The following is a 27,973-nucleotide window of genomic DNA, read 5'->3' as shown; positions in this document are numbered from 1 at the left end:
ATAGGTTTTGCTGAGTGGAGTTTTATTTTACAGATCTAGACTTTTGTGAAGAGGAGACAGTCCATTTTAAATATTTGAATTTTATTCTCTTTTGTCATAAAACTGTGGAACACTCAGATAATTTATACCACGTTAGTATTTCTACAAGAGAAAACGGGTAAAACAGTATTTAGAAAGCAGTACCAGTAAACGTTATTACAAGCATTAGATGTGTTTAAAAAGTTGATACTAATTTATAACCTGTAATTGTTAAATGTGCATGACTTAAATGTTAAAATCCTGTATTTTAAGATAGTCTTCTACAGTTACAAATCCATATACCCAGATTTCCTGTAGGCTTCACAAATCGGAGGGGTACATAGAATGTGCAAGAGTCAAAGGATAAATAATATTATAAATATATATTAACTATATTAACTAATTGAAACCATAATCTGTTAATACAGCTATGGATTAATTTCAAAAAAAAGTAATCAAATATATTACTAATGGTGTAGTTGGCTGTTTTCCAATGTTGGTAAAGTTATTAAAGTTCTTCACTTTCATAGAGTCCAGATTGAGCTGCCAAACGCTGAAATTCTCCTTCTGGGTTAAAAGCTTGTTTTACATTCAAACCTTTCCCATTAAGTGCTAAATATTTGCTGAATGTTGGTCGAACCCGTAACTGCTTAGGAGCTGGAAGAGTTTGGTTTGGACGTGCTGAAATAGATCACATAAAAGTTGATTCAGAAAACCTGTTCTAACCAAATTGGTCACACTAGGTATTTGTTATCAGACAGGAAAAGAAAAAAGAACCAAAACTGATTATATATGGGGAAAATCTCTCAAATTTTATACTCTGCTGGGATTTGCATTTCTTATTAAATCTTCCTAGTTAAATCCCTTATAATACTTTGGTTAATAGTATGACATACCTGTAACGTCTAATCTTGTGTTACATGTGGTCACTCCAGCTTCATTAACTGCTGACACAGTATACCACCCAGCATCTTTCTTGTTTACATCTTTTATCAGTAAAGTAACTCTTCCAGTGTTATCTTGATATAAGCTGAAAAAAATTTTTTTAAGAAATGAAAGTACAGCAATTATTTCTGTGAAGTGGATGTCTCTGACCTACAGTCAGACTAGGAAGAAAAAAAATTTGAAGGTTCCAAAGCTGTATCTATTTATTGCCAAATAGCTATTGGTTTTCTTGAATTAAACATCCCCCCTTGGGTGCTGTCTCCCTCTGCTCTTCAGTCTGTCCCCTGATGTTCCCTGTCATTCACTCACGTGTGTCTGTGTTTGTATTTATGCGTATGTATAGGGGAATGGAGGGGTCCTGACCTGTTCCCTTATCTGTCTCCTACCTCCTCCTTTGTTTAATAAAGGCTGAAGCTTTTTGTAAAGAAGAAAAAGAAAAGAAAACATCCCCCTTTAATCTTGCTTATGTCATTTATTTCCTTGGGCCATCTTTCATCATCGTTGATAAAAAGATAAATCCTAGTCTACTTTATGCCTTACATTTCTGATTAGTGGAATCTGGCTTACTGAAGTTTTCTTATATTTTTATCTAATATATATTTTATTATATTATTCTTTAGTGTTTTAAAAACTAGACAAATTGAGATAAATGCATGCCATTTATAATGCATGTTAAAAAGTATAACTGGATTCACCCAAATAAACTATAGTAAGTCTAGAAATACATATCCTACCTTATTCGGTCAGTGTTGAATTGCACCATTTCATTATTTCTTTTCCAGAAAAGCTTTGGTGGAGGTATAGCCGAGATCTGGCATTCTAGTTTCACTGAATCTCCCTCTAAAACTTTTTTGCTCTGTGGTTTGTAGATAAACATTGGTGCTCTTTTATGTTCTTTTGCTATATATTAATACAAAAATTCAAGTATTTGAAATATTATAAAAGAGGTATTAAATCAAACCAAGGTATTATGAAATTTGTATGTTGATATTAAAATGTTAAAAAGCAACAGCAACAGAAAGAAACTTTTAGTTAAAAAGACATGCAATACTATTTTGTTATACCATTCAGAATTCTAAACTCTAATGTAATGATTCATTGAATTGATAATCAGATAATTATATTTCATTCAAACTTAAGTCATATTCTTTTTTTTTTTTTTTTTTTTGAGATGGAATCTCGCTCTTTTGCCCAGGCTGAAGCGCAGTGGCGTGATCTTGGCTCACTGCAACCTCCGCCTCCCAGGTTCAAGGAATTCTCCTGCCACAGCCTCCTGAGTAGCTGGGATTACAGGCGTGCACCACACCCAACTAATTTTTGTATTTTTTTTAGTGGACACGGGGTTTTGCCATGTTAGCCAGGCTGATCTCTAACTCCTGGCCTCAAGTGATCTGCCCACCTCAGCCTCCTAAAGTGTTGGTATTACAGTCATGAGCCACTGCGCCTGGCCCAAATTTAAGTTATATTCTTTATCATCTCATCTACAGGGAGGCAGCATGAGTGATGGAAAGAGTATCAGACAACTTGGGTTCAAATTACCTATTGGCTCCATGAGCCATGCCAAATTGGTAAAATTTTGTTTAGTTTCTCTGAGTCTCAGTTTTATCTATTGTTTTAAAAAAAAATCCAGGTAGTAGTGACTGTTGTGTCTACCACACAAAATAATTGTAAGGAACAAATGAGATAATAAACGAAGAGATACTTTATAAACTCTGAAGGAATATGGGAATATCAGTAATTATTATGACCTTATTTTCAGCTACCTGAGGGGCGAGAGGAAACGATAGTTCAGTACCATAACCCTGGTTTTTCTGAAGGAGAAATGAGATTAAACAGATGGCAGCCAAGATCTCTTTCAGCTCTACTACTGTAGTATTTCTGAAGCCATTGGTACAAATAGGATTTGCCTAAACTTTAATCACTTAAATTGTATGTGTTTTTGAAAATTTCCAGCTCACTAGTTTTTCCCTGAGATTGAGGCCCTTTGGTATATTATTGAATAATCTTAAAGATTTTGTATTGATCTGGGTAGAATATAAACTCAAGAAAATAGTTTATCCTTTAACCTGATCAAACTTTTGTATAATAAACAGTGAATTATAGCAAAGTATCTCTTATGCAATATACAGTGGCTTAAAGTATTAAAAATATGGTATGGGTTGAGTATCCATTATCTGAAATGCTTGGGACCAGAAGTGTTTTGGATTTCTGATTTTTTTTAAATTTTAGAATATTAGCGTTATGCTTGTTGAGTATCCTTAACCTGAAAATCCAGAATGCTCTAATGAACACTTCCTTTGTGTGTCATGTCGATTTTGGAGCATCTTAAAGATTTCAGATTTTTGGATTAGGGATACTCAACTTGTATATTTAAAGCATTTAAAGTGTAAAATTTAAAAACCAGACACCAGTTTTATAAGAACTGCTCTACTTAAGACAGATTTGAGACATAAATGTAGCCATACCTGTTTTCTAAAGCAAGTAGGCCTGTTTTGGTTATAATTAGACATTTGTTTCCTAGTAAAAAGGACATAGTCTAAGGCTAAAAGTTGATATTTACTCTTGATTTTTTAAGAAATTTTTTTAAACAAGGTCTCACTGTGTCACCCAGGCCGGAGTACAGTGGTGCAATCATAGCTCACTGTAACCTCAAACTCCAGGCTCAAGTGATCCTCCCGCCTTAGCCTCTCTAGTAGCTGGGACTATAGGTGTGCACCACTATGCCCAGCTAATTTTTTTATTTTTTGTAGAGACAAAGAAGATCTTGCTATTTGTTACCCTGGCTGGTCTCAAACTCCTTGGCTCAAGTGATCCTTCCACCTTGGTGCCTCTTAAAGTGTTGGGATTACAGGCCTGAGTCACTATACCCAGCCTACTCTTCACTTTTAAACTATGTATTTAACGTTTGACAGATTATGATAATTCTGTGATATTATGAGTCAGATTGGTTATTTTTATTATCCTCATTTTGGAGAAACAAAGACCAGAGAAATGATTAGACTAAGACTTTCATTTTGAGACTCTATAGTTACATCTAGAAATGCTTATGCTTCCTTATTTGGTTTGTCTAAAATTGTATGATTTATTTTCTTTCCAGAAAAGCTTTGGTGATAGATCTGTCATTCTAGTTTCACTGACTTTCCTTTACATATCTATATATATGTGTATGTGTGTGTATATATATATATATTTTTTCCTGTGGTTTGTAGATAAAAACGGACATTCCAATAGGTTGTGTAGACATTAACCTTAAATATGAAGTCTGCTGGGCTTTTCTTTTAAAATACTTTCTTTTTTTCAATACTTCTGGATTTTAAGAAATTCTCAAGAGTCTCTTTGGAGGCTTACCAAGGACATCCAGCTGCACGGTGAAGGTGGCTTCTCCTGCTCTATTCTTGGCAACACATGCATAAGCCCCTGCATCTGAAGCTCTGACTACTTCAAAGATAAGTGAATGAAGACCCTTCTCAGACACTATCATTTTGTGCAAATCATCTGATTGAACTGGTCTTCCATTTAGATACCATGACACATCAGGAGCTGGCAGTCCGCTCACCTAGAAAGAAAAACACAAGGAGATGGCAGAATTTTAAAGTATTGCATCACTGAAACCTATTTGTCCATATATGAATTTAAACAGTTCCCATATCTGAGTGGGTTTGTGATTGAAATGCAAAGCAAGAGCTCAAAAGGTATTTATAATTTTTTAAACAAAACATTGGAAATTAAGATCCTTGAAATTAATATAGTATTTTTAGACTGTCTCAAACCATAACTCTTTTACATGCAACCTCAGTCTCTTTATGAACTCTTAATTACTATATGTAGAACATTAATTTATGTTACATTGGTTTCCATAAGGCATATAGAAGTCATATTGCTTTTCTGGCTAAATGTGACTGCAAATGAAGTCCCAGAGGCACATATATTTGAGGCTTGCTGATCTAATGAGTAATTTTTCTAAAACAGAGTGTTCTTGAGCTATAGTTTGGCATATAAATGGCAATTTGTTAAGTGTTTTTACATAAACTGTTAACAATGGAATCCAAAGCTTTAACACTAACTTGAGTTCATAAGGAATCTGGAAAAAAATTTTTATAAGGAAAAGTTCTCCAAAATAAGGATAATAAAAATATAACCTCTTCTAAAGAGCTTTTCTAGTCTGAGGGACTCTTTTAGGCCAAGAGAAAGCAGGGTGGCTTGAATTTCTTGATAGAGGAGAATTGGAGAGACATTTTACTTTAAGGCTGGGCACAGTGGCTCACGCCTGTAATCCCAGCACTTTGGGAAGCCAAGGTGAGTGGATCGCCTTGAACCCAGGAGTTCTAGACTAGCTGGGCATGGTGGCACACGTCTGTAGTTTCAGCTACTAGGGAGGCTGAGGTGGGATGATGGCTTGAGCCTGGGAGACAGGTTGCAGTGAGCTGAGATTGTGCCATTGCACTCCAGCCTGGGTGACAGAGCAAGACCCTGTCTCAAAAAAAAAAAAAAAAAGGGCATTATACTTTAGAAATTATATTGTTCTGATAGCTTCACTTATAAAAGTATTTATTAGGTATACTTGTTTACTCAATTAATCCTCATAATTTTTTGGGGTATTTGTTACCCCATTTTACAGATGAGGAGACAAAAGCACAGAGAGGTTAAATGACTTGTCTAAGGTTGCTTAGCTGGAAGATGGCAGAGCCAGAATTCAAACCCACATCAGTTTGACTTCAGAATTTGTGTTCTTGTCCATTGTACGTACTGCTTTGCAAGCTATGAAGTAGGAAAAGCACATTTTTCAAAACTGAGTATCCCATTGTTAATTTTCCCCCAGTACTTTTGAACTCTTCTCTTACTTTGAAGTCCATTCTGCAGAATCTTCCTTCGTCAATCGACATGTTCTCTGGCACTTGAATGAAACGTGGTGGGTAAAATTTCTCCTGGATTGCATCCTGATCATTCACATCTCCCCTTGAGGTTGATCTACTTCTACAAGAATATTTTGGTAACAACTATGCGTAAATATTATCATTGCTTTTCATTTTGCACAAATATAGTTTAGCCATCAATTTTTTTTTTTCAATGGAGTTTCACTCTTGTTGCCCAGGCTGGAGTACAGTGGCCCAATTTCAGCTCACTCAGGAGGCTAAGGCAGGAGAATCGCTTGAACCCGGGAGGCGGAGGTTGCAGTGAGCCAAGATTGCGTCACTGCACTCCAGCCTGGATGACAGAGTGAGAGTCTGTCTCAAAAATAAATAAATAAATAAAAATATCCAAATTAAGTTTTTGACGTTTTTCTATAGTGGTGGTGTGAACATGTATATAGTTATATTCAGAGATGTGGTATTTCAGTTATACCAACCTCCGCTTCTTGGGTTCAAGTGATTCTCCTGCCTCAGCCTCCCAAGTAGCTGGGATTACAGGCATGTGCCGCTACGCCTGGCTAATTTTGTATTTTTAGTAGAGATGGGGTTTCACTATGTTGGTCAGCCTGGTCTTGAACTCCTGACCTCAGGTGATCTACCCACCTCAGCCTTCCAAAGTGCTGGGATTACAGGTGTGAGCCACTGCGTCCAGCCTAGCCATCAAATTTGAAACCACAGAATCTACTGTTTGATCTGATAGTGTAATAACAATGGAGAGAGGCCTTAGGGCTGTATTTACCTGTGGTGTATTTGATGACTATTAGAAATGGTAGCAATTTAGAAACATCTGGTACAAATTGTACATCTTAGTTTCTCTTTTACAGTGCCATGAATTGATGAAGAAATGGTCTATTAAAATGCCCAGTACCCAGTAGATTATTCTTACCACCAAAGATTGTATAATTATAATTGGGTCTCCACTGCTATGAGAAAATTGTTTGATATAGAAGCATGATCCTGGCTTATTTGACCAAAACATTAAAAAATTCCCCTGTGATAGTTTTGATAATTAACGTCAAAATTTTGGTCATCTTCTCAGACATTAGAAAATACACATTGTATTTTTTAAAAGGTATAGAGTAGGCTCGAGGGCTTTATAAATATTACATTTTTAAGCTGAAAATATTTTAGATAGGAAAACATACATTTCTTTAAAATTAAAAAATTTTTACCTTACTTGTGATGTAGGAACTTGCAGTCGCGCATGTTCTGAGTTGTGTTGCTTGAAATTAAAACAAAGTAAGAATGTTTACATGCAATTGTTAGCTTGAATGAAGCAGAATTAAGTAGTTATAGTTGAAAGGAACATTCCTATTTTGGCTGTATTTGAACAGCCCTGGTAAGTTGTATATATTCAGCTTTTAAGCTCTTAAAGTACAGTGCACTAACATACTACCACTCTAGCAAGAAGCCCAGAATTAATAGGACTATTCAACAAGTATTATTTATGAAAATTAGCTAGATTTGGAATTGATGGTGGTTCATTTTTCAGATGACTATTTTATGACAAAGGATGATGTGTCTCCCTGGTGCATTTGAAATGGGAGCACAGAGTACAGATTGTCCTTTAGTAAAACAGGAATAGACATGAAGTCACTTGTATTGGCAGTAGCTGCAGGGTATTATGCCTGCTGCTCAAAAGTGGCACCAACAGCAGTAAACACATATTAGACTGGAAAATTCTTCTCTTTTTAGCTCGTGGCACAAAATCCTGATGGACTCCACGAAAGGTATGTGTAGAGCTTTGAAAAAGCTTTGTAAAATAGCATTAACTCCTGTTTAATAAAGTTATAGTTAAGCAAACATCTTTTAGGATTTATATCCGAACACCAGCAAATTATTTCTATTTGAGAATAAAATCAGGGATTTATGAAAATTATGAGAACTAATTGATTAAGTAGTGTGTATTTTGCATTTCACTGTGCTTAGCACAGTGGGAGATACAAAGTGGAAAACACAGTCCCTATCCAAAGCTGTGTAGGAGCACACAAAATCTGAGTACAAATAATTTGCTTTGGGATGAATCTATTTAGCTAATGTATTTTGTCATTTTTAAGGCAAAAGTCTTACAACTCTGTAACAATTTTTGGCTAGCCTTAAGGTTCTCTAAGCAAAATATCAAAGCAACTGGTCAACTCAGTGATCAAACAAATCAACTAATTTTTCAGTAAAGTAAAAGTAATCCAATTAAAAATATCCAGGCTGGGCACAGTGGCTCACGCCTGTAATCCTAGCACTTTGGGAGGCTGAGGCAGGCGGATCATGAGGTCAGGAGATCGAGACCATCCTGGCTAACACGGTGAAACCCCGTCTCTACTAAAATAAAAAAAAAATAAAAAAAAAAAAAGCCGGGTGTGGTGGCGGGTGCCTGTAGTCCCAGCTACTCGGGAGGCTGAGGCAGGAGAATGGCATGGACCCGGGAGGTGGAGCTTGCAGTGAGCCGAGATTGCGCCACTGTACTCCAGCCTGGGCGACAGAGCAAGACTCCGTCTCAAAAAAAAAAAAAAAAAAAAGATCAACCATCATCAGTATAATACTGCTTTGAGTAATTCCCCTAATAGTGATGAGTTTGTGTCTCATTTTTGCTATAATCTTCCATACCAAGTGCAGAGCCCAACATACAAGTAGATTCTCCATGTAAATTAGTTGAATGAACAAATTCATGAACTGTTTAGTAGCCAAAAATAAATTTCTCTTTTCAGTTTCTAGTTCTTGCTCTGGTAGATCCTCTTCCATCCTTTTTAGTAGGTGTAGTTGCATCAAACAGAACCAAAAAACTTAATTTCAAAGGCCAGGTGTGGTGGCTCATGCTTGTAATCCCAGCACTTTGGGAGGCTGAGGTAGGCAGATCACTTGAGCTCAGGAGTTTGAGACCAGCCTGGGTAACATGGTGAAATCACTGTCTCTGCTAAAAAAATACAAAAATTAGCCAGCACGGTGTGTGCACCTAAAGTCCCATCTGTTTGGGAGTCTGAGGCACGAGAATCACTTGAATTTGGAAGGTAGGTGTTGGAAAAAAACTGAATTTCAGTTTTCTACATTTGGGAGCTAGGAATACTTGTGTTCCTGGTTTAATCTCTTTGGCTCCCAGTTTCTTGTGGACTCTTTGGAGGGAATGGAAGGTAACTACGAAGGAAGAAAGAGTGTTAACATTCAGTCTACCTGTCCAACTGAACATTTTTCTTTTTTCTTTTTTGTGTTTGAGATGGAGTCTCTCTCTCTCACCCAGGCTGGAGTGCAGTGGTGCGATTTTGGCTCACTGCAACCTCCATCTCACAGGTTCAAGCGATTCTTCTGCCTCAGCCTCCTGAGTAGCTGGGACTACAGGCGCGGGCCACCACGCCCAGCTAATTTTCGTATTTTTAATGGAGACTGGGTTTCACCATGTTGGCCAGGATCCCCTCGATCTCTTGACCTCGTGATCCACCCACCTCAGCCTCCAAAAGTGCTGGGATTACAGGCGTGAGCCACTGTGCCCAGCCACTAACTGTACATTTTTCTTTGGGGTTAAGTTTACTTGTTAAAATCAAGTTGAGGCCAGGCGTGGTGGCTCATGCCTGTAATCCTAGCACTTTTGGAGGCCGAGGCGTTCCAGCCTGGCCAACGTGGTGAAACCCCATCTCTACTAAAAATACAAAACTTAGCTGGGCCTGATGGTGTGCGCCTGTAATCCCAGCTACTTGAGAGGCTGAGGCAGGAGAATCACTTGAACCCAGGAGGTGGAGTTTGCAGTGAGCTGAGATTGCGCCACTGCACTCCAGCCTGCCTGGGTGACAGAGCAAAACTGTCTCAAATTAAAAAAAAAAAAAAAAAAAAAAAAAAATTGATCAGGTGCAAACCTGTGGGATGTGCCACCATAAAGTTAATCCCTTCTTGGAAAGGATACATTTGTTAATCTTAGAACAATTACTCATGAGGGGTTTTTTTTGGTTTTCAGAAAGCATTTTTTGAAAACGGGAATATAACAGAAGGAATTGGATGTTTCATTAGTACCACAAGTATATTTTAAAACATTGAAATGTTAAACGGCTTATGAGAAAGGTTATAATTACTTTCATTTATAATCTTAATTTCTGTCCTATTGGAGGTTCACAACCCATATATTCCCTGTCCGTGTAGACACTATAGAGAGTCCTAGGTCTAACTGACCCATAAATGTCCTGATAAAAAATAATACCATTAGACTTCTTGTGTTTTGATTTTGTGACGTTGTGTATCCAGGTATTAGAACTACTAGAAAATGGGGTAAAATGTGGTAAAATTATGTATATATGTTTATCATGGCCTCTTTATGTATCCAGTGGTGGATGGAACTGACCGACTTTTATTTCAGATGCTATTTATAAGCATTTAGAAAAGCAGACATTTAAAAATCGCACAGAATAAAAATACTCCACTTAGAGCATTTTAATTTACCTGCGAGTCTTGTGCACCACTGTCATCCTGAGTTTGAAATACGGCAGCTGCATTCTGTGGTCCTAGCAATCTGCGAGCCATCTTCTCTTCATATGTTAGACGCTTTAGAGAATTTATTGAGACAGTTATTAGATTTAATAAAAGATGTTTGTACAAGTTTACCTTAAAACCACTACTATAGGTCAGAACTTCAAAGAAGCATAGTTCTATCTATTGAATGATAGAGTCTATGTTTTTTTTTTTTTTGAGACGGAGTCTTACTCTGTCGCCCAGGCTGGAGTGCAGTGGCACGATCTCGGCTCACTGCAACCTCCGCCTCCTGGGTTCACGCCATTCTCCTGCCTCAGCCTCCTGAGTAGCTGGGACTACAGGCGCCTGCCACCATGCCCAGCTAATTTTTTGTATTTTTAGTAGAGACGGGGTTTCACCGTGTTAGCCAGGATGGTCTTGATCTCCTGACCTTGTGATCCACCCGCCTCGGCCTCCCCAAGTGCTGGGATTATAGGCGTGAGCCACTGCGCTTGGCTGATTCTATTTTTTTTTTAAAGTTTTTTCTTCCATTCAAAGCATTTTCCTTCTATTCTAGTACCATTTCCCTCACTTGCAGTAAAGGTTCACTTAGGCTTTCTTTTTGCTCCTATGACAGGCAAGCATAATTGCTCTTAAATAAGGATCTCCTAAGTAAAGGGAAATTCAACCCTTTCCTCTGTTGTTTTGCATGTTCCAGTCAGCTTTGTTTTTGAATATAATACTTCATGTGCTCACATTCAGAAGTAATTTTTATTTAATTTTAATTAATTAATTTTTGAAACAGAGTCTCACTCTGTCGCCCAGGCTGGAGTGCAGTGGCACAATCTCAGCTCATGGCAACCTACGCCTCCTGGGTTCAAGCAATTCTCCTTTCTCAGCCTCCTAAGTAGCTGGAACTACAGGTGCATGCCACCACACCTGGCTAATTTTTTATTTTTAGTAGAGATAGGATTTCACCATATTGATCAGGCTGTTCTCGGACTCCTAACCTTTGGTGATCCACCTGCCTTGGCCTCCCAAAGTGCTGGGATTACAGACATGAGCCACTGCACCCAGCCAGAAGTAACTTTTATTAAATGAGCACTGAATATTTGATTGTACTAACTTCTGATTGAGAGCAGTCCAACTGATAGGCTAAATGTATTTGTATTAAAGGCATATAGTACTGTTTAAAGATAAGTTACTAATATAATATACACAATAAGGACTACATGATAAGAATTATGGCTATAATTACCTGTCAATATTATACATCAAAGTACACTAAGTTGACTTGACAGTAATTCCTAATAGTTATTTGGGCATCAGACATATTTTATGAGAGGGTAATATTTAATAACAAAAATTTCATTAAACCATTCAGATACATTTTTCATTTGCTTCATTATTTTACTACTGTAAACCAAGAGGCGATTTCATGCAGAGAGAAATGGAATAGGGCCCAAATATTCCTTCTTTTTAGATAATCTTATTCCTTGTTGATATATGGACCTAGATGTGTGAGATAGAACTTCCTTATTAAAATTAGATTTTATAGTTTAATTGGCCTTTTGTACAAAATAGACATCTTGCCCACTTGATTTCCATTATGAAGAAGGGTGTCCTTGCATTTCAGCTTTCTTTCCAAATCTTGAATCAAAGCTTCTTTTGATCCTTGTATTTCGTGATCAGGAGTTCTTGGTGTGGGCTTAGCATTTACAGGTTGGCCAGCTGAGGACTGTTGATAGCTTTAAAAAGGAAAAAGAAAAGATTTTTAAAAAGAAGGTCTTGGCCTCATTTTGCAAATTACCTTTAGATATGTTGAGTTTACCACTTAGTACTACTAGTATTATTAAAAACAAATTGCCCTAATAACAGTCAAGAAATATTTTATAAGAATGGTTACTATCTTTTTTTTTTCCTTTTGGCAAATGGAAATTAAGTGTCAGAAGGAAGAATTTAGATTAGACATAAGGAGTATGTCCTTCCTTGAAGATCTTCCCTAGGGAATGTGAGAGTAAGTCTAGTTAATGGCAGCTTGAGAACTCTTCCAATCTTATGACTAATTTCTTTAACAAAATTTTTTTTAGATTCTGGGAGTACATGTGCATGTTTGTTACATGGGTATATTGTATGATGCTGGGGTTTGGCCTTCTAATGATTCTGTCACCCAAGAGGTGAACATAGTACCTGATAGGTAGTTTTTGAACCCTTTTCCACCTCCTTCCCTGCTTTCTGCTTTTGGGATCTCCAGTGTTTATTGTTTTCATCTTTGTGTTCATATGTACCCAGGGTTTAGCTCCCACTTATAAATGAGAACATGCTCTATTTTATTTTCTGTTTCTGTGTTAGTTTGCTTAGGATAATGGCCTCAAGCTGCATCCGTGTTGCTGCAAAGGACATAATTTTGTTCTTTATTATAGCTACGATGACCGAATTTCGTGTTTGATTTATGGGTAGATATTAAGTGGTGGTGTGCTGGAGCTGGTTCATATGGGCTGATTTTTAGCATCTTTTCCCAGCTTCCTGTGATTTCATGTTATAGTTTGAAATTGGTTGTGGTGGAAATATTTACACCAGGGAAATCGGTAAATATCACAAATAATGGCTCTTTCGTCCAATGATTGTTAGACATTTACCAGCACACCACTGGCTTTTAGTGAATAATCTTTTGCTTTGAATGGAGTCTACTGTTTACACAGTCATTGACTTTCCTGTAATTTCCAATTCCTATTCATTTCAAATTCTAGAAAATCCAAGTATGGCACTATATAACAGCAAATAACTTCTAAAGTAATGACAGTTTCTTCAATACTGCTGAAGTGATTTTTAGAGAAAGAATGGGATAATTTGAGGAAGGAGAAAGAAATGTAAACTGGAAAAAAAGCAAATAAAGTCTTTATTTCAAATTTTGATCCTAAATTTTTTCTAGGATGTCCTTGCCCCTCCCGTATTTCCCTTGTTGATTCTGATAGAGGATAGGGTGGTATTTAGAGAGTCCTGTATTTTTAGATCTGTTAGGTAGCTTAAATGTATCACAGTGCTTTATTCAGTTTTTACCTAGTTTATCCATTTAGAGTCCTGCAGGGGCTAATCTTTATTTTTAATTTTTATTTATTTTTTTGAGATGGGAGTCCTGCTCTGTTGCCCAGGCTGGAGTGCAGTGGCGCAATCTCGGCTCACTGCAACCTCTGCCTCCCGGGTTCAGGTGATTCTCCTGTCTCAGCCTCCCAAGTAGCTGGGATTACAGGCACCTGCCACCATGCTCGGCTAATTTTTGAATTTTTAGTAGAGACGGGGTTTTGCCATGTTGGCCAGGCTGGTCTCAAACTGCTGACCTCTGGTAATTTGCCTGCCTGGGCCTCCCAAAGTGCTGGGATTACAGGCTTGAGCCACCTCACCCGGCCTGCAGGGACTAATCTTTATTAATCTATTTAATGTGAGGAAACTAGCCACTGCCCTCAATGAGTATTTTACCATTATTATAATAAATGTTCTCTGGCTATCCAGATGAGACAATCTTGGTCTCTTCTCTGAAATGATCCTTTCCAAATATTCTCAAGGATCATTAAAAGGACTTGTGAGCTAAGTAGAAATGTATTTCCTCCAAGTAGGCCAGAGTTTTAATTTTTACTGGCTTTGGGAACTTGGTTAGTAATCATTAGATTGTAAACATTCTGGAGAAAAAATATGTCTTATTTCTTATATCATTTATATCCACGAACGCAGAGCATGGGTATAGGAGATACTATCAGTTGAGTGAATGAGTGATTTTCGTAGTATTCAGGACACTATTGAAAGCTGATGATACATATTTCCTTTCCTGACATTTCAGGTCTTAAGATCTTCATGGTTGTCTATATAAATCTTTAAAGTCTGATTTGTTCAGTTAATAGCCAAACAAAGTGTTTTTTAAAATAGCGATTTTTTTTTAAAGATTGAATTCCTAGATCAAAGTGGCAAAATCTCTTTGGCCTTATAGATCTCATATTTTTTCAATTGTATGGAATTATAATAGCCCACTTTTTTTTTTGAGGCGGAGTTTCATTCTTGTTGTCCAGGCTGGAGTGCAATGGCATGGACTTGGCTCACTGCAACCTCTGCCTCTCTCTGTCTCCCGGGTTCAAGCGATTCTCATGCCTCAGCCTCCCAAGTAGCTGGGATTACAGGCGCCTGCCACAACACCCTGCTAATTTTTTTGTATTTTGTTTAGTAGAGACAGGGTTTCACCATGTTGGCCAGGCTGGTCTCAAACTCCTGACCTCGGGTGATCCGTCCACCTTGGCCTCCCAAAGTGCTGGGATTACAGGTGTGAGCCACGCCTGGCCTAGCCTACTGTTTTTTTTAAAATGCTAGCTTACCATCTTTATAAGTCACACATTTGTTAACATGAATTAGCGTTAAATAATTGTTTTTAGACTTGTCATATCTGGGAAATTCTGAATATATCTGAGAAATTCTGAAGGATTATCAAACCAATCCTGAGAATCACTGATGTACATGTAACCTCAGTCACTTTGTTCACTGAATACTCTCATTATTCCCAGTTTCGGTGGATTAAGTGTTACGACTTGATAAATGTTCCCATTTACAAACTAATAGTACATTTGCACACCGCTTTATAGATCCTTTCTCTATCATTAATTACCTAACTCTTTAATATTGCTACAGACCAGAAAATTGAAGCACTGGGTAGGTAAAGTGCTTGCTGAATTTCACATAGCAAGCCTTTTGGAAGGAACAATTGGGTTCCCCTCAATTTTCAGTCTGTGGTTTGATCAACTGGGTAAAATGTTTGCCTAAGAGCTTCCTATTGATGAAAATCTAAATAAAGCTTTCAAATTTCTCTAGGTCAGAATCCAAGGGATTATTTTGGAAGTCAGGGCAAACTGGAGCCCATCATAACAATGAGGGAGTTGTGCACAAATGTTCAAAGGGCCAGGGCTTTCCACTCTGTACAGCTGGACACGAAATGGGTATCAAGTAGCTATGGGAAGATTAAAGAGTTATCTGTGGTTGCTGAAAATGGAACAGCTAAAGTGGATCTTTGATCTCTGGTTTGGGGACCTCCTAGGCTTTATTTCTTATGTTTTTGCCTTTCTTTCTCTTATCTTAAGTCTTTGATAACTTTCTTTTCTGGGCAGTAATTTGAAATATGATTGAAAGACTTTACTAAGAAAAACAAAAAATTCTTTTAGATTTTAAAATGCTAATATAGGAAATATGGAAATAATAGAAAGCTAGATGGAAAATGATCATCTGGGTAAATATAACCAAGAAAGATCTATATATTATAAATATAAAGGGAATTTGGGAGGGAAGAGAAAGAAAGGGCTCTCAATTATTAAAAACATCCTTTTAAAATATTAGGTTAAACCTGTGAGCATGCCATTTTTGTAGGTCAAAAACAGTTGACTATTAGCCATTTCAAATGGTTCAACTTAATATCTGTAGGATTCTAACAAATGTTTTTGGTTTTCCTGATTTTTATTTTTTAAAATATTGAAAAGGTTTTTTTTTGCAAGTTGAATTGCTATAGGTAGTTCAACTAGATTTCCAAAGTTGTCACCAATAATAGGAGTTTGTAGAAAAATTAGCCTCTAGAGAAGACTGCGAGAAATTAGCAGAGTTGAGTGAATGTATTAGTAAGCCTGCAACAAAACATATTCCATCAGACAATTTTTGAGATACCTCTGATTTAATTCTCTGATGTTCCAGCCAGCCAAGGAACAGGAAAGCTGATAGCCTTTAGTTTGCATAAGCACAAGGTATTCAGTTCATGTTTTAAAAAAAGCATAACCGCCATCTCCTTTTTCATACTAGGTTCTCCTAGGACAGTCTTAGGGTAGTGGAAATAGCACATGTTTGCATAAGGCCTCAGTATTAGTCCCTGTATTTAGATCAACCCAACTAATTTGAACAAGGTGTGATTTTAATTACCAAATGAAACCTTAAGGTCATAAGCCTTCATCTATTCAGGCCTTCCTTCTTCTGATCAGAGTAAGGAAAATGTATACATTCCAGGGTCTGAGTTCCAGATTTTTTTATTTGTTACTTTAAAAATTTTTCAGCCAAGTGGATATTCAGGATTAGAGGGGAAAAGGGATAGGAAGAAAAGACTGAGAAGAAACTTAATAGCCTCTGCTTATGTGAGAGGAAATCCTATCTGAAGAAGAGCAGACAGGTGTTCATCTTAACCAAGCCCAGAACCAGAGGAATTAAATTTACAGCATGAGGAGCTTAGCTTAGAACTAAAGGAAAAGTTCATTGTTCTTTGGTATGTGAGAAATTATTTTTTTCAAAGATGGAAAATAATGGGTAAATAATTTTATGGGGTAATAGGTAATTGGATTCAGCGCAGCCTGGACACTGGAGAATGGTCAGATGACCTCTTATTGCCAGTACCCTGGTTCAGCATGTTCTAGTAGAGCTATGGAATGAGACTGTAAGGTCACATTGCCTTTTTAGATAGTAAAGAATGAACTGCAGCCTACCCCCAAAACTCCTACCCCCTCGCAAACTCCTCAGATATAAGTTCACTGTACATGCGGTATATAAAAATTCACTTACTTGGAATCCATAGCGGAAGGGATTTTACTGCTATTGTAATCAGGCTGTGATGGTAATATGGAGCTGAGGAAGCTGGCTGGGGACTGGTTATAGGTGGTTGTAACCCTTTGGCCTGGGTTGGAGCCAGCAGGCTGCTGGGGAGAAGCAGGGAAAGCAGAGGAGGACATGGTGATGTGAGAGCTCAGTGTTGAGGAGGCAGAAAATCTTTGCTCTGTACACTGGCGGGGCTGGATGATAATGGAAGACTGTTTGGTCTGGCTAGAGAAGCTGGAGGTTTCTGGTCCAGGAGGCTGCAATCTGGAGCCACATGGGTTTTGGGACTGGATGAAGTGTTTTGGACGTTCATAGTTAAACATGCTTAGTTGGTATATGGAGGATGAAGGCAAGTTATTACTATAATGATTTGTTCCTGGAAGGGTGGGGCCCTGAATTTGGGGCCACAAGCCTGGAATTATGGAAGGTTGTAAGGAATCAGAAGCAACCTTGGTCTGCTCTTCCTTGTTGAGATCCTGAGAATACTGTGCTCCTGGCTTTGGTAGAGTGAGCTTCTCTTGAAGAATATTGTTCCTTCAAAAGGAGAAAATAATTGTTACAATATTTGCTTAAACAATAACATTGTTTATTTGACATCTTTCAGATCTTATGTGCTTTTTCTTTTCCTTTCTTTCCTTCCTTCCTTTTGTGTGTGTGTGTGTCTTGCTTAATCGCCCAGGCGATCATAGCTCACTATAGCCCCTCTAACTCCTGGGCACAAGTGATCCTTCCACTGCACCCTCCAGAGTAAGGACTACACATATAAGCCACCACGCCTGGCTAATTTTTCTTTTTTTCTTTCTTTCTTTTTTTTTTTTAATAGAGACAGGGTTTCACTATGTTGCCTAGACTGGTCTTAAACTCCTAGCCGCAAGCAATCCTCCCACCTCAGCCTCCCTTAGTGCTGGGGTTACAGGTATGAGCCACTGCACCCAGCTGAGCGGATTGCTTTTTAACCTTACAATTCACTGCTTCTTTGTCTCTCCTTGATTCCAAATTGACCATATTAGTAAACTAGATATTAATTAAGGAGTGACTATGTGTATATGTTTGTGTAGAATATATGTTACAGGCTGCATTCCAGAGCCACTTATACATTTTTCTGTTTTTATTATGTATTTTTAAACAGAATCATACCTTATAATTCTGTTATTTTTAGATTATACTTCCTAGTTGTTGGTCTTGATGTTCGTTTAATGATTTAGAGTTTTACTTTTTATTATTTGTTTAGTATGTATTTTAGACTAATTTTGTTTTTTGGTCTTTTTTTTCTTTTTTTTTTTTTTGCCACACCTTTGGAGATCTCAGACTAATTTTGAAATTGCTTTAGCGCTTTTACTTTTTCTTTTCAAATGGCAAACAGGAAGCATAGAAGTAAATAAGACATATATGAAACTAGTCTATACGTTACCAAGAAAAGACAGGTGCCATTCCTCCTACTTAGCTCTGTAGTGGGCCTCCTGCCTTCCTACAGTACATCCTCATTTTTTCTTAGATGAAACATTTGCCATGAAAATCAACCTTGAAGGATTATATTTGCCTCTGAGTTTTTTTCCATTAGTATGGTAAACCTAAGCGGGACTATATATAGACATTACACACAAAGACTAGCCCTATAAATTGTTTTAACACTAATCCTGTTTTCATTGAAAATATCAGATAAATTGATTCAAAATACATTTGCCTATTTTGTTTCATATAGTATAAGCCAATACTGAGATAATGACAAATCAAACTTTTAACTGAAAAATCAACCAAATTGTTTGTCATCATTGAAACGAAGTCTTGTAATTATTTTAGTTACTGTCTCGGATAAAATGTTAATAAAACTTTTCCAGACCAAACAGTTTCATCCTAAATAATAGGATACCTTCAAAAAATAGTATTTCAAAGTTGCCTATGTAGTTTAGAGTTAAATTAAAACTAGCAATTTTAGGAAAAAACAGAAATGCAACTAAACAGCCAAGAGAAAGACGCTATTGAGAAAGAATACTTAAAAAGTTAAATAGTTTTAATTTCAAGTTTATGAACACAAATACATTAAACTAGAATGCATTTTAGAAATGAACTACTTTAGGCATTCAAATTGTTGGGGAAAAACATCCTGAAGGAGGGCCTTGAGTAGATCTAAAAAAAAAAAAGTCTATTTCAAGGCAAGTAGTTTTGTAGTTATTGGTTTATTCAGTCTGTTGCAGAATTGAATCCAGAGGTTGATTCCTAAATTTCTTTCTGGGCAGGTACATTATTGAGACTCATTTCAGATAGCAAGGAATAAACCGCTTATGAAATAGTAGATATTTTCCAGAAACAGTTCTCTTTTTTCTTTACATATATTTTCAGAATGGCAGCTGTCTTGTACGTGTTGATATTGGCCTACATTGTTAATAATTAGTGATATTTTTAAAAGCCCAATTAAAAATATGTTATTTCATAAGTTTCATTTTATCCATGTGTCAACAAAATTTTATACAGACATTTACACAGGTAATCCTGTATTTTCTTTATGTTTGTAGTTACTGTTCAACAATTTAATTCTATAATAGATTCTGTTATATGACAGTGTCATTTTATTCCAAATAATGTTAAATGAATTTCAAAGATTTTTATAAATAAAATACTATTCAGTCTCCTTTTTAAAAAATCTTAACATTTTTTTCCTGTCTGTCTCTAATATAGCATAGACTTGCACAGAAGACTGATAGAGGATATGTTGCGTTCATAAGACATCACCACAATTACATCAGATCAAGTATCTCTTTTCAAGGAAAAGTGGCGATTTAAAAATAATGACACACAGCTATCTTTCCTTCTATCATTTGTATAATGCCTTCCAGTCTCAATGAAATGAATGAGTCGCTTTCTCTTTAAATTTTTGTGTAATACCATTATAATGTTGTGGCTTTCAAACTTTTTATCTGAAAATCATCTTTGTATACACTCATCTGATTTGGACAAAAAACAAAAACAAGACCTAAAAGTGTAGTAGGAATAAAGAAGGGACTTACCCGTAGTTCCAGAGGGTGCCAGCTGGGTTTAACCCACTATAGAAGGGAAGGAAGAGGCATCTCCTTCCCTCACAGACTAATCTAGTGGCTCTGTGCTTAGTATTATAGCACCACTGACTTTTATCAGCTGCCAAACGGTGACATCTGATGTGCTTGCCTGTCCATCTACCTATGCTGGCATGTCAAAGTAAAAGTCCACAATCTAAACAATATCTCAGATGTCTTAGTGGTATTTAAGGAGTGGGATTACATGAGCTTCTCTTGCAAGCCTCTTTATTTCAGATGTGAATTTTGACTATGAACTTTAGCAAGCTCATGTGAGGGAAGGGCAGTGAATAGGGAAATGGGAAAAATAGAAAAAAAACCCTCTTATTTCTTTATTATGGTGGGGACTTTGAATTTTCCCAGTTTAAGAGAGAGGACTAAAGGGAAAATAATATTTCAAGAGTGGAGTTCTTCTATCTATTATACTAAGACTTCTCCAGGAATAAGACCAGTGATAGATGGGCTCCCAATTGATTTATATTGCATAATTCTTCATCTGAAGTCTTTTTTCTTTTGCCTAATGAGAGTAGGATTCAATAATAGATTTGAGGTCTCTCAGTACTAGCAATTTGTTCCGAGGTGGAGGGCAGCCTGGGCGAAGCAGGAGACCGAGGTCATAGTGACATGTCACTGGGAAGGTAGGGAGGTGGAAAAACATGATGGTGTTTCTTGAGCAAGTTTTCTGAATCTGTATGGCATATGCCCCTTTCGCCTAGTACTTTTGTTCTAAAAGAGTTTCGAAACACTTAAGAAACAACCAAACAAATAAGCAATCTATATAATTAGAGCTGTCAATGCATGTTCATCTCCCTTTATTCCTAACAGTTAGTTTCCTTTCACTTTTTGTCACAGAGACCATCATGGTATTTAGATTTCCATTTTTGTGCAGGGAAGTAAATAATTGCAGAAGAATAAAATGTCGAATCAGCAAATGTGGTGAAGTAGGGTAGGTGGCATGAGGAACGGGCCAATGGAGTAGAATTATCTCCATGGGGTGGCTTCAGTTCCCCTCCCTCATGGGTAGATACCCCAATCTTGATTGAATTAACATGTATATTAGAGTCCAGCAAATAGATGCTTGAGCACATATGAGCCATATAAAATCCTTCACAGCTGGCCATGTAGGTGTACCTTTCTTTGGTGTTCAAAGAAAGCTTGATAATTTCTGCCTGGGCGTGCAGCCCTTAGTAGAAAAAGCATGCTAGACTTGGTGAGTAGGTGGTTGCCTACAAAGTCTTATTTCAGGAGTCTCCCAAAATATTCTTCAACATCTGTTCACTGATATTTCAAATTCCATTAATAGAGACAAAGCCTTTCCATCTAAATTAGAGAGACTTAAAATGCAAATGCAAGTAATAGAATAAAAGTAATAATAGCCAATATATAGCATTTATTATGAGTAAGACACTCCTTCAAGCATTTTATTTTATTATTAGTTTTTTTTTAGAGACAGGGTCTTACTCTGTCACCCAGGCTGGAGTGCAAGTGATATGATCAGAACTTACTGCAGCCTCAAACTCCTGGGCTCAAGACATCCTTTCTCTGCAGACTTTCAAGTAGCTAGGGCTATAGGCATGCAGCACTATACCTAGCTAATTTTAAAATTTTTTGGACAGACAGAGTTTCGCTATGTTGCCCAACCTGGTCTCGAACTCCTTGCCTCAAGCGATCCTCCCACGTCGGCTTCTGAAAGCACTGGAATTATAGGCATAAACCACATACCCAGCCTATCTATTCTAAGCATTTTAAATGTGGTATATGTGACTGACATTTAGTTCTGCTGGACAACAGGGTTTGATTAGGGCATGGAAAAGGAAATAATAGATTTGAGGTCTCTCTGTACTAAAAGTTTGAGGTATACCTCACCAGCCAAGTAGGGGAGACATCCAGGACAACCTGCTAAATTCCCAGTTTTGCCTACAGCGGGTTCTAAGCATACTACACTTGAGGAAGAATTTAGTTCTGCTTACTCTTTGTCTTTCAAGCTTTGCCTCTTCTCTAGGTCTTTGTAAGATACAACCCAGGTTACCGTGTGTTACATGTGATAGCCTTCATGGTACATCAAGGCTAAAGTTTTTGCTATAATAGGGGGATCAAGGGATGATTTAGGAAAGGTAAGTAGGTCCTCTTTTATGATACCATTCTCAGTAGTCGGGGGCTCTATTAATAATCTACTGTAAATCTGTTTGTTCCTGCCTTTTAATGTTTGATTTGCTTTTTTGAATGGTGGTTTGTTTCCTCACAAATATAGCTATTTGAATGGTTTAATTGCCTATTTGAGAAAAATCATAGACTCTTAAGCCTGGAATTATTACAGTGCCAGATGGGTGAACTTTTACTACAGCCTGCTCACAAAGACAACCTTTTCCATTTCTTTTTCTAAATTATCAGTAAGGGGCTTCAGTAAATTATTCAAATGCCTTACAAAATATAGTAACTTCCTACTATCTCACTGAAACCTTTCCTGTTACATGTTAAGGGATTCCTTGTCTATCATCAGTTTCAGAAACAGGGTAGTTATTTAACTGTCACTCATTCTTCCCTCTTCATATATAGCTCTTGTCTTTCAAAAATATAAGGTATATATGCTATTGTAAAAAAAGTGGTGCTGTGAACTTCTAAATTCGGAGGTCAGATGTGTGTGATGAAACTCATTTCTGCTATATCAACTGAAAAGGAAAATGTCACATTGAGGATGGAAGAACTAAGGAGTGAAGAAAGTTTTATTTTAGTTCACACAAATTCACTGTGGTTATTAAAGTTCTGCATAGATATATAATGAAAGGGAATCCCATTGTAGCATTTGTAATTTGAAATATCCAGTGTAGCATTTGACTCAATCTTATATTATTCTCAAGCAAGAAATAATAATGGAATCAATCGGGTTTGGAGTTAAAGAATACAAATGATAACATTAATTTGGCTAATGCTCTACAACTTTCTAGACATGCTTACCTTTGGTTATCGGTTTTTGGAGACCTGAGTGTGAGGGCCCACTCCACCACATACATTCTGTGTAGCCTTAAACAAGTTGCTTAAACTTTGAGCTTTAATAACTAATTGAAAAATGAGGCTAGGCATATTGGCGCATTTCTGTAGTCCCAGCTACATGGGAGGCTGAGGTGGGAAAATCGCTTGAGCTCAGGAGTTTGAGGCTGCAGTGAACCATGATCATACCACTGCACTCCAGCCTGGGTGACACAGCAAGACTTGTAACCCAGACTCACACGCATACACACACACACACGCAAAAGTAGTACAAGATTTACCAAATGAAATGGGAAGTCATATAATGGACATTCTGTAGGTTTATCTCCTTAACTAGATTAAAATGTTTCTGAGGGAGGGACTGTTTACTACTTATTTATCTTGCCTAACCCAGTGTGGCTCATAGTAGACACTCAATAAAAACTTGTTAACTTTTATGGAATATTTACCCAATAGTTTTCTCCATAGGTGATTTTACTAATGAAGATGGTCTTCTGTTATGAAAGATACTAACTTATAAATTCAAGGTCTTTTAAAGTTTTATTTGCTTATTTTTATTTTTGAGATGGGATCCCACTTGATCTCCCAGGTTGAAGTGCAGTGGCATGATTCATGTCTGTTGCAGCCTCAAACTCCTATGCTCAAGTGATCCTCCTGCTACAGCCTCCCAAAGTGTTGGGATTACATGTGTGAGCCACCGTGCCTGTTAAAGCTTTAAAGGCTCACTTTTTTTTTTCTTTTCTTTTTTTTTTAAAGACAGGGTCTTGCTCTGCCCTCCAGGCTGGAGTGCAGTGGTGAGATCACAGCTCACTACAGCCCTGACCTCCCCAGCTCAAGCCATCCTCCCACTTCAGCATCCCAAGTAGCTGAGACTACAGACATGAGCCACCACACCCAGCTAATTTTTGCATATTTTTGTAGAGATTGGGTCTCACTATGTTGCCCAGGCTGGTCTAGAACTTCTGGGCTCAAGCAATCCTCCCACCTCAGGCTCCCAAAGTGCTGGGATTACGGGTGTAAGCCACTGTGCCTGACCTAGGCTCACTATTTGTGTGTGTGTGTGTTTGTGTGTGTGTTTGAGACAGTGTCTCACTCTGTTGCCCAGGTTGGAGTGCAGTGGCGCGATCTCAGCTCACTGCAACCTCCGCCTCCCAGGTTCAAGTGATTCTCCTGCCTCAGCCTCCTGAATAGCTGGGATTACAGGCGTGTGCCACCACACTCGGCTCGGCTAATTTTCGTATTTTTAGTACAGACGGGGTTTCACCATGTTGGTCAGGCTGTTCTCAAACTTCTGACCTCGTGATCCACCCACCTCAGCCTCCCAAAGCCTCACTATTAAACACAGGTACTTAGAAAAAATTTAGATAATCAGTATTGGCCATCTTCCCAAGGCAAGCCTAGCACGCTCTGTCACCCAGGCTGGAGTGCAGTAGTGTGATCTTGGCTCCTTGCAACCTCTGCCTCTTGAGTTCAAGTGATTCTCGTGCCTCAGCCTCCCAAGTAGCTGGGATTACAGGCATGTGCCACCACGCCCAGATAATTTTTGTATTTTTAGTAGAGATGGGGTTTCACCATGTTGGTCAGGCTGGTCTTGAACTCCTGACCTCAGGAGATCTGCCTGCCTCGGCCCCCCAAAGTGCTGGGATTACAGTCATGAGCCACCACACCAAGCCCCTAGGTTATTTTTTAAACAATATTTTGATTTGAGGTTTGTGTTGGGGGGTGGAGAAGTAGCAAATGGTGATGGATTGTGTTGTTTTAAACATAACCTGGTGGGAAAATTCACTTAACTGAATTATCTTTACATTTCTACATTTGTTTTCCAAACACAAAGACATTTCTGTTTTTATTCTAAGGTCTGTTTTTCTTCATGGATAAAGAAGAAACCTGTATCACAAAATGTTTCACATTTTTATATTGAGATAGGACACTGAATTCTATTTTGGGAAGAGATTCCACTTCTTCAAAATCTTGTGTTATTTCAGCATTGATTTTTCTTTTCGTTTTTTTTGGAGACAGAGTCTCGCTCTGTCGCTCAGGCTGGAGTGCAGTGTCACGATCTTGGCTCACTGCAACCTCCACCTTCTGGTTCAAGCAATTCTGGTGCCTCAGTCTCCTAAATAGCTGGGACTACAGGTGCACATCACCATGCCCAACTAATTTTTTTATTTTTTATTTTTAGTAGAGACGAGGTTTCACCATGTTGGCCAGGCTGGTCTTGAACTCCTGACCTCAAGTGATCCACCTGCCTTGGCCTCCCAAAGTTCTAAGATTACAGGCGTGAGTCACCATGCCTGGCCTGATTTTTTTTTTCAATGAGTCTGTGTAATAAACCCTTAAATGTGAATCTAAGCATAGGGCTTAATATTTCAGCCATGGTGAAATGCATACTGAAAGGCAAGGGAGGACCGACACAAAGTGACTCATGTCAGAATGCAAACTCCCTGAGGACAGGAGCTTTGTCATGATCTATCTACAGAACCAGGAATAATTGTTGAATGAATGAATGTTGGGTCTGTCTCCCTTTACTATTGTGCTTGTAGCTCAAAAGTATTTCCACTGATGGTACAGAAATCCTTCTTTGGAAACTGGATCTCATGTTCATTATGACTGGCTGGTTCAGGAGTAATTGGCGTAAAGTTTATGGGGGTATCGTTTGGATTTGTGTCCTTTGTGTAGCTTTTGGTGCTCCAGAGAGAGGAGGCCAGTTTTGGAGAAAATTTGCTCATGGATAACTTGGAAGGATGCTCTGATTTCTCTACTACTTTCTTTCAAAAATATAATTCATCATGAGTTCAGATGGAAACAAAGACTCTTCCTTTTGGCTCAGGGCTGAATTGTAGCAAAGAGATTTTGAAGAGTTATTACCTGGGGAAACTAAGAGTTTGTTACAGAAGCTGCAGTGCCAGCCTCATTTTCTGCAATACACTTGAACTCCCCAGAGTCTTCAGGAAATGCTTCTGTGATAATCAAGGTGCAGACTTCCTGTGGAAAGAGAAGAAATTCAACTTGATTAGTGTATTTGGATGCCCCAAGTTAACAAACATACAGTGTGGGAGGATGTTGGGGAGAGTAGGTACTAGGAATAAATAGATTATTCCTGAGATTAAAAAAAAATCCATCTGATTAGGTATTTTCTCTTCTCAGTGGGCTCATAAAGATAAATCTTAAAAATACAACCCCATTGGCTGGGCGCGGTGGCTCACGCCTGTAGTCCCAGCGCTTTGGGAGGCCAAGGCAGCAGATCACCTGAGGTCAGGAGTTTGAGACCAGCCTGGCCAGCATGGCGAAACCCCATCTCTACTAAAAAATTACAAAAATTAGCCAGGTGTGGTGGCGGGCACCTGTAATCCCAGCTAATCAGGAGGCTGAGGCAGGAGAATCGTTTGAACCCAGGAGGTGGAGATTGTAGTGAGCTGAGATTGTGCCACTGCACTCCAGACTGGGCGACAGAGCCAGACTCCATCTCAAAAAAACAAAACAAAACAAAAAACCCCATTAATTGTACATTTCAAAATAGCTAGAAGAAAATAATTTGAATGTTTCTAGTGTAAAGAAAAGTAATTTAGGTGATGCATATCTCTTTTATCCTGATTTCATCATATGAATGTATTATCACATATACCTTGAAAATATGTACATCTAATATATATCAATAAAATTTAAAAAAGTCTAAAACAATCCCATCATGGTTCTTATCAACTGCTTCTTAGACATGTCTGTTTTCTCTACTAGACTATGAAATCCTTGAAAGCAGAGATTACATTTTATTCCTTGATTTCTAGATTTCTGTAGCTTTAGTCCTATAGAAACATATTCTGAACTGAACTAGAAATTATCACTACCATCACGCTTAGACCTCATGTTAATCAGAGATGGCCACAGTGTGATGGTCACCACGCCTACTTCTTGGACAGTGAGCAGTTTGAATGTTCGATGTCAGGACATCTCCTTACTGCTTCTGTATAAAGTTCATGAGTCACAAATCCTAAACCAAGTGGGATTACAGGGAGAATGCATATTCTTTGAGAGCAGGGACCTTGTCAGTCTGGTTCATTGCTGTCTCCTTAATACCAAGAACAGAGACTAACCATTAGTCTGTACTCAGTAAACCTATGTTGAATGAATAAATATATGAATAAAAACACTGATAAATCCCAGCTATCTTGCTTTTTCTGTTGTGTCAGTTCAAGAGTTGGTGTAGGGGAGCCTCAAAAGAGCTCATGAAGGCAAGAGTGACTTAGGGGACAATGTCTTCTGATGCTAATGTTGATTTAATCAATTTTCAAGATTTTAAGAAATTATGCTTACCAGGAATGGATGATAAACTTCTGAAAGATAAAACAAGAAAAAAGAGAGAGAATTTAAGTGATGATAATTTAGCTGGGAGAAGGGGCCATATGTATATGAGAAATACCTGGAAACAAATACAAAATTGACTAATCTGGAGTCACAGTAAGTAAATTCTTCAGAAACTCAGAAAAGGTACATAAAGGAATGAATAAGTGGCAGGGTACAAGAACTTGATTTTAGTTCTGCTTTTATCACTAAATTGCTCTGTGACCTTGTGAAAATTACTTTACTTACCCAGACTTTCTTCATCCCTAATGTGAAGATTAGACCAGATGAATATATCTTCTCTGAATATGAACCACTGTTGAACACATTAATACTGAGGTGGCCTTTTTCACCAAAGAGAATCATTTTTTCCTAATTTCTGTGATTAAAATAAAATGGAATATTACATTATAAAAATACTGTAGTGTTACTGTAGAAAAATACATGAAAGGTTAATAATGGTTTTCTCTATTTTTAATTTTTTCTTCATGTTATGTATTTTCCAGGTTTATTATAAATTTGTATTACTTTATTTTCAACAATGCAATAAATGTTATTTTAACAGAAATATCATATCCTTTGTGTAATAAAAAGATTTTTTTCCTATATATGATGTGTAAATATTTAGTTATTTTGAATTAATATTTAAATGAGTATATTTTCTTCATTTGGTGTAAGAACTATCTTGGATTTGAA

General features: G+C 37.6%; 2 protein-coding genes across 5 annotated transcripts in view; one reads left to right on the top strand and one right to left on the bottom strand.

Annotated features, from left to right (window-relative positions):
- The window catches only part of KLHL3 (kelch like family member 3), a 279,066-nt gene that overhangs the window by 1,423 nt on the left and 249,670 nt on the right, over positions 1-27,973 (top strand). The window lies entirely within an intron of this gene.
- MYOT (myotilin) lies at positions 61-17,224 on the bottom strand. The gene is made up of 9 exons (XM_002815919.5): positions 16,869-17,224; positions 11,896-12,046; positions 10,290-10,391; positions 7,046-7,095; positions 5,805-5,937; positions 4,312-4,519; positions 1,698-1,863; positions 915-1,048; positions 61-699 (listed from the first exon to the last, which is right to left on the bottom strand). The coding sequence occupies exons 1-9, from the start codon at positions 17,222-17,224 to the stop codon at positions 527-529; spliced, it is 1,473 nt and encodes a 490-aa protein (XP_002815965.3). The 3' UTR covers positions 61-526.

The sequence above is a fragment of the Pongo abelii genome, chromosome 4 (assembly GCF_028885655.2).
Source record: "Pongo abelii isolate AG06213 chromosome 4, NHGRI_mPonAbe1-v2.0_pri, whole genome shotgun sequence".
NCBI classification, from domain to species: domain Eukaryota; kingdom Metazoa; phylum Chordata; class Mammalia; order Primates; family Hominidae; genus Pongo; species Pongo abelii.
The sequence above is the reverse complement of the archived record's forward strand: the minus strand, read 5'-3'. Positions and strand labels throughout refer to the sequence as shown.